General features: G+C 35.7%; 1 protein-coding gene across 13 annotated transcripts in view; it reads right to left on the reverse strand.

Annotated features, from left to right (window-relative positions):
• The window catches only part of rap1gapa (RAP1 GTPase activating protein a), a 129,246-nt gene that overhangs the window by 10,918 nt on the left and 105,696 nt on the right, over positions 1–12,632 (reverse strand). For 10 of the 13 annotated variants that reach the window (XM_051096532.1, XM_051096525.1, XM_051096521.1 and 7 more), the window contains 7 exons: positions 11,947–12,102; positions 11,786–11,857; positions 10,159–10,245; positions 8,554–8,694; positions 7,154–7,300; positions 2,575–2,652; positions 54–163 (listed from right to left, as the gene is read on the reverse strand). In XM_051096532.1, coding sequence (XP_050952489.1) covers positions 54–163; positions 2,575–2,652; positions 7,154–7,300; positions 8,554–8,694; positions 10,159–10,245; positions 11,786–11,857; positions 11,947–12,102 — 791 coding nt within the window. The remainder of the gene's footprint in view (positions 1–53; positions 164–2,574; positions 2,653–7,153; positions 7,301–8,553; positions 8,695–10,158; positions 10,246–11,785; positions 11,858–11,946; positions 12,103–12,632) is intronic. The other 3 variants (XM_051096530.1, XM_051096529.1, XM_051096534.1) reach the window with 2 other exon arrangements.

Genomic DNA, 12,632 nt, shown 5'->3' on the forward strand with positions numbered 1-12,632 from the left:
TGAAATTGTCATGCTTCACAATTGCAGCTTCTGAAGTTTCCTCATCCTCTTACCTCTTCTCCTGGACCTCCTGGATGTTCTCAATGCCGATAGCACTGCTACGTCGCGAGCTGAAGGGTCCTGACTTTTTCCTAGTTGGGCTTTTTCCAGGAATGATCAAAGACTGTAGGAGAGAACAAGAGGTTCAGTGAGCCGAGGATTCAGTGTACAGATATACCTTCACACTGTGACGGTCACCATGTGGCCTTAAAAGAAACTCTAGGGGCCGTTCACATGTAGCGCCTAAAAAAACGCGTGGAAAACGCTATGCGTGCCGATTTTTCCTCCTTTCCAAAGCGCTCTGTAGGTTGCGCTCCCGTGGCGTCTTCCGTTGCTAAGCAACCATGAACTGCGCTCTCAGTGAAGACACAGCAAGCGTTTCAGCAAACGGATTTCCAGCACTAAAAATCGCTTGCTGTAGCTCTGCTACTAAATTTACTTAAAAATTGCTATCCCTGTACAGCTATGATCAGCTGTTTCTCCATCTTGCCTGAGCTTTCAGTGTTGTTACGGGAAAGGATAAAGCTAATTGGTTGGTTCTTGTCACATGACCCGCGGTGCGCTTGAGGCATTCTGAAAAGTTGAGATGCTTTCATCTCGACGCGGACGCGCCTGAAAAAACCGACCGCGTCGCTTCCGTTATGAGCACGCCTGCCGCGCGTCCACATTTGAAATAACGAACTTGAGCGCGCAAAAGACGCAATATGTGAATGGCCCCTAGGTCAGGTCTATGTTATACCACTTGCAATCTTGGTCTATTATTTTGTCTATCTGTGGCGTGCTCCAGTCTTTTGGAGAACAAAAGACACCGTTTCGTAACTTGACTGGCAGGGTGGATGTAAAGTGCGCGCTTGAGGGTTTCGGCCTGAACCGAGAGAGATGAAAGATGGGAGCAGGATCTCCTGAGCTTCACTGGGCGGCTGTGCTCTCGCTGGGGACACTTTGTTCTCTTCAGGCCTGAGCGCTGGGATTTTACAGCTACTGCTTTATGACTTCAAATGAAAGGCCTTCAAAAAGGCTTTTATCTAAAATGGCTTCAAAGGCTTCGGAAAGACTCTCTGTTGCCTTTTTCCTTTGTGTTTCTATGCTATTAGCTCGCAAAGAGTGTACAATTATCAGACGAGGGGATAGAAATACACCGAATAGTACATACTACACGACAAGAAGTGACATTGGACATTAAAAACGTAGCAGAACGACGCATTGCATGCAGGAAGTGATGCTGGAAGGGGAGCTATGATGAAATCTGGGACTTTTCACCATAAACATAAACACTGAAACAATGCTGCTGATGTACATGAATCATACATAGATGTACATGGGTCATTTTACAGTGGTAGCGGATATAAAAATGTGAAATATGGCTCTAACTGAACAATGCTTACAGAGTGGCTTACAATAGGAATGTGGCCTGTTAAAATTTCGATGCACAATTATTGGTTTCATATCAGTTATCGGCTGAATTTATGATTTTATTAATTTTTATAAAAAAATATTATAGTATATCAAGTTAAATGAAATGTAAAAAACAAATTGTTTTGTTTTGTTTTATTTATTTTATTTTTAAAAAAGTAAAGTAATGAAAGCCATTTTATGGCTTTAGTAATTTTAATTTTTATTTTAGTTTTAGTTATTTTAGTATATCAAGTTAAATTAAAAGAAATCTGAAAACAAATTATTTTATTGTATTATTTTATTTTATTTTAAAAAAATTAAAGTAATGAAAGCCATTTTACAGATTTAGTAATTTTGTTTTTTGGTTTTGTCTTTTTATTAGCTTTTGCTTTAAATATGTGTAGATAGTTTTTAGTTTTTATTAATGTTTATTTTAGTTTTAGTTATTTTAGTATATCAAGTTTAATTAAATTAATTTTGAAAAATTTTCTTTTATAACTTTCTTTTCTTTTATTTTATTAAAATAAATTTAAATTAATATCAATCCATTTAATGGATTTAGTCATTTTGTTGCAGTAATTAGCGTTTCTTTTAAATATGTGTAGACAGTTTTATTTCTTTTTATTAAGTTTTAGGTATTTTATTATATGATTGAATTATATTTTATTACTTTATTTATTTATTTATTTATTTTTAATTAAAATAATGAAAGCCATTTTATGGATTTAGTTGTAGTTAACTATAATAACCCTGAAATAATCAGTTCATTTGTTCAGTGGGTGTATTATTATATACACTGGTGTCAATTCTGTTAACAAAATATGTGTATTTCCAGACAATTTCCAGTGTACAAACAAATCTCATTTTTTAAATTTTGACGTAAAACTTAAAAAGAACGCAACCACTTAAACTGGATGCACATCCATTTCTCATCCTCATTTTTTATTTGTGTAAAATTAAATATGGCATCAGCGCTTAATATGAAGTTGCATAATCTTATTTTATATTATGATCAGTGCATTGATAACAAAAAGGAGTTTAATGGGCTCTAGCTGACTGTAACTGCATCTGAATGGTGTAAAAGTCATGCGGTGAGAACAAATGATGCATATGAGAGAGGAGTGAGAGTTATACATGAACCTCTTCTATGGTTCCTATTCCTATGGCACTGCCACGCCGTCCATATTTACTGGGACTTTTGCCTGGGACAAGCAATGACTGCACAGAGCCCACAGAGAAAGAGAGAGAGAACGAGAGAAATCATGAGTCCATGCAGCAGGTTATGTGTTATACAAACAAAGTAGCCTACAAACATCTGCTGGAGAGACAGTCATCAAAGCATGAACAGCAAGAAAACAAGCTGTCATGAACACAACAGAGTAGCCACACAAGGAAAAAAGGGCCGGAGGAAACCTCAGCAGGTACGTGGACCTGTGAAGAACAAGAAAGCTGAAGTAGGAGCACACAGCACACATTTGGAGACAACGGGACAGTTGACATCTGAATTCAGTTAGTCAGGTTAACATTACTGGAATAGGTTAGACAGACAAGGAAGTTCATATAAATCATGCTGTTAAATAAACAGCATGGTAATGGAGCTCTCTTTAATTGGCCCATATGTTTATCTCATATCAATATATAATATACATTAAATATATAAGATCTCAATTGTTGGGTCATGATACACAGTAAAAATGGACTGGCCTGTTACAGCCAATCTATTTTCATATCTGCATCCCACATAGAAGGGGAAAAATGATAAAATAAAATAAAAAAATAAAATTAAATAAAATTAAATTAAATTAAATTAAATTAAATTAAATTAAACAAAAATTAAATAAAAAGAATTTACAAAACTGTTAATTTTACTATCCAGTTTATGTTAACAATTTTGCATATCATTGGACCTATGCAAGTTTCAGTTTGATTTTTAAAGTTTTTATTTACTTTACATTTTTAATTTAGCATATTGTTGGACCTATACACTTTGCAGTTTGACTGTACTTGTCAGTTTCGTGTTGTTTATGTGTTGGCTTGTCACTTGACATGCAACATACTGGTTCCTGAAGTAAAACCAGCTGATAACCACAGTCACAGAGGACCTTAGTGGGGCCCCCCCATCACTGTCAATGACCCTGTTTGTTATGACTTAATCACCACAGGGTGATGAATCACTATACACAATTTCTTATTTTCGCCTGCAACCTTTGGGATTATATTCCCAATACCGAAATACTATTTTTCCCAAAAATGTCAGTCTTTATTCTCCATTGCATGACCTGTGTGAAGGTCAGAAGGTCCATTTGACTGACATGACATTTGATAGCACTATAAATAACAGAAACTTTAACTGTGACAGAGACATGGCTCAGTAACTCTGTAGTCTGTTCCAGCACAAGTCCCTGTGGGGAAAGTGGGATTTCACTCGACTCGTATGAGTTGTGCTCACGAGGGGCGCTGGCATGACTTAGCATGGCTCTAAGTGTGTGACAGTCCCCAGGGCAAGAAGCAGCACCATAAGAGCCGCTGCGCTTGACGGAGCAAGAGCTGGCTGGCCGGACGACGCAGTCGCTGCACTTGAGCTGTGCAAGCATTATACTTACCAACAGGTCACCTGCATATTAAAACGTTAGCACAGCAGAATCCCTTCAACATGCATACACATAAATATGTAACTCTCCCAGCAGGTCCGTATGTGGTGCTGATGTGCGTCTGATCCTGTGGGGGATGTGGTAAGGTCAAAACATTCACAACCATCTTTATACTAACACTGCGGCAGGCCGTCTTATCCTACTTTGAAATCAAATAATATTCATTCCTTAGAGACAATGCAAGGAAAATAAGAAAATAATGTCTCACATGACCCCTTGTAGACTGACAGAATTTCATTCCCTCATGAGCAACATGCAACACATTCCAGACCACTTTATGTCATGCACTCTTCAGAAGATCTCGTCTTCACCATAACACACACACGCACCTCCTGTCAAAGGAATAACAGTCTTCTCTGGGGAAAGCTCAGATTCATATAACATGCTTTTGGGTCAATGACATATTTATACAGCACAAGTCTGTCATTACGAAAAAGAAAACATAAAAAAATCGACCACTTAAAAGTTTTTGAACAGTAAGATTTTTTTAAAGAAGTCTCTTCTGCTCACCAAGTTATTTCTCAAGGATCATGTGAATGGAGTAATGATGCTAAAAATTAAGCTTTGAAATCACAGGAATAAATTAGCTACATTTTAACCCTTAATTGCAATAATATTTCACCAATCACTATTACATATTCGGGTCTTTAGCGACTCTGGCCTATATATCCTGCACGGATGGAGCTCTACCTGCTGCAATAGCACAAAACTTTCTTGACATTTTAAGAACAATTACAGAAGAATAAAATAAAGCATATTTTGTTACCTTTTGAAACTTAGAAGGGTTCAGTTTAAGCAGATGACTGTACCATCACTGTCACCATCAAGAGTGCACTTCCACAGTACATGAGCGAATATGATCTGGCTCATATTCGCGATCTCAAATATATTCGCTAAACTATCATTTTCAGTGACTTCAAAATCAATAGTTTGATCACTGGCAGCTTATTCACCACATCCACCATTAAAGACAGTGACATTTATATTTTATGGCATACAGTTACTGCTCTTCAGTATAGCCATTCAGACCAGTTACATTTTTGCTTATGTTATTTGTTTGTTTTATGCTTGCGGTAATTACAAGTAAAACATCACGTCATTATTGTCTATTAAACAGTGCCACCTTGAGGACTAAAGGTGAATTGCATGTATTGAGTCATCAGATATTTGAACATTTTTGCGCAGAAAAAAAATATACTTACACTAACACACATCTCGGGTCTCTGGCGACCCTATACACTTTTTATAAAAAAATAATCAGAAAACAGACATTCTTTTGAATTTTAGTATTTTTTTCTTGTTATATTGTTTATGATGAATAGATTGAGGAATACTAAGAAAGTTGATGTCTAACTTTTAAAAATAAAGGAGGGTGATGAATGATGTCCTGGGTCGCTAAAGACCAGAGGTATGCATTTAAGTGTTAAAATATATTCAGGCAGAAAACAGTTATTTTAAATAGTAAAAATATTTCACAATTGTATCGTTTTGCTGTACTTTGGATCAAATAAATGCAGGCTTGGTGAGCAGAAGAGACTTCTTTAAAAAACATTAAAAATCTTACTATTCAGAAACTTTTGACTGGTAGTGTATGTATGAAGTTTAATATAATTTTCAAAATAAAATGACATGCGACCATCATTATTTTTTTAAAAGTTTTTAAAAAAAATATTTTTTAAAAGAATATTACAAATTATTTATAAAAAATATATATTTTTAGGGATTTGCACCACATGAACATAAACAACCTGAACTAATCATATCTGATATTTTAAGAAACTGTTTCTAATTATTAAAAAGTGAAGCAGATTATATATCTGTATCTATATCTATCTATCTATCTATATATATAGGAAATGAACATTTGTTAATATGTACATTAATAAGTTCAATGAATAAAAATGAAATCATAATTTTTTAAAGATTTGATTAATAATAAATGTTGATGCCTCTAGTAATTATGCATCTGATTTTTAATTTACAACCTATTTTGGGTTCATTTTATGCCAGCCATATAGTACTTTTTAAAGGCTGGGTTAAACACAACTAATTGTAATAATATAAATGTATAATAATTGTAGTATTATTGCACTTTTAGTTAATTTTTAAAATAAAATAAGCAAAATAATAAATAATGTAATAATACTCTAATACATATATAAAAGAGTATTAAATGAGTGTTTCTTTTTTATATGAATTTTCAACATTTTCTAATCTAAAATCAGCAGGATTTTATTTTGGTGGGTTGCTGGCAAGTATATGCACTGCCTGCTTTAGCGCTACCAAGTGAAGCATGTCAATGAATAAAATGTCAGTTTTGTGCTGTGCTGTGCTGTGAAACCGGCAATGCAGAGCCTAGATTTATGCTTTTGGTTCGAATGGATATCGTATAAAATATTACAGATAGTCGATCTAAAATGTGGTCGTGCATGTCCGCTCCTGGTATATAAATCTATATTTATATCTGTCTTTCATATATATGCCTAATAACCTAAAGCTTTCTTCCTATATTTGTATTTTAATTAATTTATTAAAAAAATCCAAATTTATTTTAATACAGAAACAAAAAAACTATGTACAGTATGAATTCCTTTTTTAATGTACTTTTGAATTAATGAATAGATAGGAGCTTCATGTCATTGACCCTTTTAACTCAGGAAATACTCAGGACTCTTGCTAGAGCAGCGAACATGAGCAAGACCAGTGCATTTAAGTGACCCTTTCAAAAAACGTTCCTGAGGTAAACTGTAAAAGGTCCAGTGAAAAAGATCAGTGGCTGCAGAGATGACAGACAAAAAACATGATGGGAATGAGGAAAAAAATGTTAAGGGGCTGGTGCATGAGGGAAATGATTAATTAAATTGAAGTTGGTTGATTAATCATTTAATCTTTGTTGTTTTTGTTTTGTTCTTAGTTTGGGAACTCAGAGCATCTGTGCGTGTGCTTAACTTTCAGGAATTAGTGAAGTATGTGTAACCAGGACCATTTTACCTCATAGTGGAGGGTAGTGAGGGGACTAGCATAGTTTAGGCCCATTGGAAAGCCAGTAGGGCAAGGGAATTACTTACTATCCCAGGGGGTTTGGGGGTCTCTGGTGAGTGGTGGTTGTTGTTGTTGTTGTGGGTGAAACTGCCGCTGTGACTATTGGAGACTGTGTACTTCCTGATATTGAGGCCCATGGTGTCCAGAGACTGGCTCCTGCTGCGGATCACCCGCTATAGCACAGGGAGAGATGAGGAGGAGACACGGTGAGCAGCGGCAGGTCAGGTTGGGCCAATGGAGTGGGTCTGAAGCCAATCAATCAAGTAGCTAAAGCAACACCTGAGCGAAGAGTGCAGTTTTGTTCGGGAAAGAAAAAAGCACATGGCCGGCGGGAGGAGGGATGATATGAAGCTAGCAACCATTAGGGGGCAGAACCGCCTGAGAGTGTTAATGGATATCGATCCAACATCACCCACTAAAGTGCTGCCTGATTTCAAAGGAAAATTCCAGAATGCCACAACCACAGATGAGCTGTGTCTATGCCAATGAGTTTGACTGCTAAAGAAAACTGTGTGAATAAACGGTTGCGGAAGCAAATTTAATAGGACAGATAATGAAAATGATTTATGAGAAGTCTGATTTTTATGGATGACCAAAATCAATGTGTGAAAACCACTGAACACCCTTAATTATAAGCCCGGGCTACTATGCACATACAAACAGTCTGTCTGTAATAAATTACATAGTTATGGAAAATTCAGTCTACTTGAAAAATAAACTCGATATACTCATCATGCATAATGCTGCACATTACAGAGAAATATTTGTGTTGTGTATGATTAATCATGTACTACTGATTAATTTGCAAAGTATTTTCGGAAGCAAAACACTGTAGAGCATATGAGATAACTCTCAAGAGGGCATCTATGCTCGACAATGTGCTAATAGGACTAATTAGTGTTAATTATGATAATGAGTAATTTAATTTAGGTAGCATCGGTTACATCACTTGGCAGCTGGAGTCATAAAGATGCTGCCATCTAAATCCCAAAAGAGAAAATGCTACCGTTCATAAAGAATAAAGCAGCAAAAAAACAGAATTCTTATCGTTAACTAAAACTAAATAAATGTTAACTGAAATAAAATATAGAATATTAAAGTACTACAATAACTAAACCTAAAAACTAATAAAGAACTAGTACTAAACAGACTTTAACGCACAACTAAATTACCAAAACTTTAACTAAAATAAAAAAACAACTATTTAAAATATTAACAAATATATAATTTATTAGGTATATAAATATAGTAAAATAACACTGCTCATCTCATGTCATTAAAACAATTAATGACCACAAACCAAATGCACTCCATCCACCATTCACACACAAGCCGCAGTAACGCTGCATAAACATCCCCATCCTCCTCTATTCTGGACGTTAGTGCCCTCACAGAGACCCTTGAGCCCTGTGTCCTTGTGGATTACCTTGAAAGACTCAAAGAAGCCCCCTCCCCCTCCTCCTCCGTTCTCCAGTTTGTCCTCCTCTCCTCCCAGCCCCATCATAGCCTGACTGTTGATGTGCAGCTCCTCGTACAGCGTCTCCAGAAGGGCAGACCTGGTGCGCTCCTGGTGATAAAAGTGGGATATTGTACTTGTATACAGGCATAGTAAATACATTTAAATAGAAGCAGTAAATGAATATTAAATGAGGCTTGTGAATTTATTTTAAAGGGAAAATCCGTAATTATTCACCCTCATGTCGTTCGAAACCTGTAAGACCTTCTGTCAGGCTTCTGTCACTTCAGTCTAGGTTTCTTGTGGTTTTGTGACAGAGCCCTGGCACTCCCATCATGTCAAGTTTTTATGTTGTCTGCACGCCTTGTTTCTTGGAGTGTGGTGTTCGGATCCCGGCACTCATGTCTTGATGAGTTTCGGTTTCATGTTGGGGGACACCCACGGTCCATGTTCTGTCTTGTTGTGGGAGCATGCGGTCTCAAGCTTGCTCGGTCCATATGCTCTTCTGTCCACATGGTTTGTTTTGTGTTGTCGTGTTGTTGTTGCACAAAGCTCAAGATTTTGGCTGCGTGCTTTCATGTTATGTTATGTCTTGTAATGTGTAGCACGCAGTTGGGTTTTCACTGGCTGCGTGCTTTCATGTCATGTTTTGTGTGAACACTCAGCTTATGAGTTTTCTCAGCTGTGTGTTTGTGTCTTGTTTTGGACATGGCCAGCAAAACAATTCACCGGCCATGTGCAAAACATGGTTTTGTTTTTGTATGAACACATGGCTTTTGACTTGTTTCCATGTGCTGTCATGTCTATTGTCTTGACCCCACCTATCTTGTTTCCTGATTATTGGTTCATTTGCCCCACCTGTGTGTCCCTCGTTACCCTCCTCATTTGCTCCCTACTTATTCTCCTTGTGTTTGCAGTCCTACGCCAGTTTGTCATCGTATGCGCCCTGTTCATGTCCTGATCCTGTCCTGCCAAGCTTGCCACGCTGCCAGCAGTGTTTTTCCCCACAAGGTTTTTGTTGTTGTTTTGTTTTGTTTTATTTTATGATCAAATAAAAAGCCCATCACTCTGCAGTACAGAGACCTTGCCTCTTCCCTTCACCCCAACCCTGACACCTTCGTTCATCGTCAGAACACAAATGAAGATATTTTTGATTAAATCCAAGAGTTTTCTGACCCTTCTCTTCTCTGTCAGTCTTCAGAAAATTATGGTTGAACCACTGATGTCACATGGACTATTTTAACAATGTCCTTACTACCTTTCTGGGCCTTGAACATGAAAGTTGAATTGTTGTCTATGCAGGGTCAGAAAGCGCTTGGATTTAATCAAAAATATCTTCAATTGTGTTTTGAAGATGAATAAAGGTCTTATGGGTTTGGAATGACACAAGGGTGAGTAATTAATGACAGAATTTTCATTTTTGGGTGCACTATCCCTTTAAGGCCATTTATGTTACATGTATGTGTTTGTTAGTCACATATATCATAAAACACATTTTATCAGTTCATCACATTTGAAACCATAACCTTGCTGTTGCGTATGAGCACAGATTTCTGACAATTTAATGACACTCACCTCTAATTTGGCAAATTTTTCAGCTTTGTAACAAGCATATTCAGCATTGATCAGCTTGGTAAGCAAGAATTCACGAAACTCCGGACCCTGAGAGACACAGGAAGGTGTAGGAAGAGAACAAACAAAAGAGATACGGTTGGATGGAGAAGAAAATGGGTGTTTGTTTAGTTTTCTTTACACACACTACCATTTAAAGGGTTTTTAAAAAAATATATAATAAAAAAATACTTTTCTCAAAAAATATTATGGTTTGCACATAAATATTAAGCAGCACATCTGTTATTAACATTAAAAATAATTATTAATAATAATAATAATAAATGTTTCTGGTGCACCAAATTGGTATATTAGTATTTCTGAAGGATCATGTGACATTGAAATTCACAGGAAGAAATCGTAAATCACAGGAATAAATTCAAATTCAAATGATATTAAAATAGAAAATGGTTATTTTAAAATGTAAGACTATTTCACAATATTACATTGTTCATTTTTTTCTTTAGTTTTTTTTTTTTTTTTTTTTTTTTTTTTTATTATTATTATTTTTTTTTATAAATGTAGCCTTGTTGAGCATTAGACACCTTCAAAAAAAAAAAAAAAACATTTTACTGACCCCAGACATTTCAACTGAATATAACTGTATTTAGCAGATACTTTTATCCGGAGTGCCTATTTACACTAAGTGCAAATAGCCTGCCTTGTTGGCAGAGGCTATTTACGCTAACTCCGCCCACCAACATGTGATTGGGCTAGTCAACACTACAAAAAACAATCACTGAACATCAGCTCCAGAGGTGCAGATAGTAAAGCATGTGCTGTGCTGTATTCTTTTCAACGTGATCAACCCAGGTTCAAATCCGCATTTTGGTGAACTTTTTTTCTCCCTTTTCAAATCTCATATCATATCAGAAAGGTATTTATTTTTTAATAAAAAGGAAGGAAATAACCAAAAAGTTGAAAAAGTATTGGTTAGTGTAGGTGTAGGGAGGGCTTACTGTCCCAATAAAGCAGCATCCATTTAATAACTTGAATTAAAACTATAATTTACACTCAATATGTTATTACTGCATGCTGTTTTATAATGTACTACAATACTGAGGTGCAGACAATTGCCTCCATTTGTAATAATTAAATAAAAATAGAATATAATCTATAGTTATTTGCACTTAGTGTAAATAGAACCCATTGCTTTGCACTTAGTGTAAATTGCATCTATCGCTACATGCACTGTGTAAATAGCATCTAATTGCTATTTTCCTTTTTTTACTGTAAATAGCACTTATCGCTATTTGCACTGTGTAAATAGCATCTAATTGTCATTTTCATTTATTGTAAATACCATCTATCGCTATTTGCACTGTGTAAATAGCATTTAATGACTATTTTCATTTAGTGTAAATAGCATCTATCGCTATTTGCACTGTGTAAATAGCGTCTAATTGCTATTTTCATTTAGTGTAGATAGCATCTATAGCTGCTGCCTATTTTTTTCCTCAAATGCCACTTAAAGAGCATTTACTGTATATATTTCATCAGTGCATTTCTTAGAAACTAAACCAATGACCCTGGTATTGCTAGTGCAATGCATAAATACTTCACTTCCATTTATTTTGATTCATCAACTCACTTTCTTGAAAATGGCTGGGTTGGGGAGGGGTGGTCCAAAGAAGGGGACGTCATCTCTCGCTGTTACTGAAACCTAGACAATGACAAATACATGTATCACTTACTGACTCACATACAAGTGTTACAGAAGCGATAGATTGCAATAATACTGTGATGATACACCTTGTAGAGGACGTTGTCAGAACAGGCATTTTCAACTTGCACCACTACATAGGCATGCAGGAAGTTGGAGGCAATCATGTCTGGCACAAATGGAGTGTTTTCTTCTTGAAACACGATGGCCACGATGTCGTTTCCTATATGCCTCTTCCTTTGTAGCTGTGATAACAAAACAAAGAGAGCTTACTTTTATAATCCTTCATTTAAAATCTTCTTATGTAACAGTTGCAGTTTCAACATGTATGCAAAGTCTAATACCAAACAGCTGTAAAGTGAGATTTTTGTGGCATAATTTAAAATGTATTTGGAGCTTTCAAATCAAACAATAATAAAAAAGTGGGTCCTGAATGCTGATTGGTCAGAACAGTGTTGCAGTCTACTAAAATACAAAATAATGTATGATGGTTTGAGCATGGTTTCATAAAAGCCAACTATTACTGTGTAACTAACCAATATACAGTTTTGGTAAAATTTGTAACACTTTACAATAAGGTTGATTAGTTAACATTAGTTAACATGAACTATGAATAAACAATACTTCTACAGCATTTATTAATCTTAGGTAATGGTAATTTCAGCATTTACTAATGCATTATTAAAATCACTAGTTGTGTTTGTTAACATTAGTTAATGCTTTGTAAGCTAACATGAACTCACATTTTTACTAACATTAACAAAAAATAATAAAT

Source organism: Labeo rohita, chromosome 23 (genome assembly GCF_022985175.1).
Source record: "Labeo rohita strain BAU-BD-2019 chromosome 23, IGBB_LRoh.1.0, whole genome shotgun sequence".
Lineage (NCBI taxonomy): Eukaryota > Metazoa > Chordata > Actinopteri > Cypriniformes > Cyprinidae > Labeo > Labeo rohita.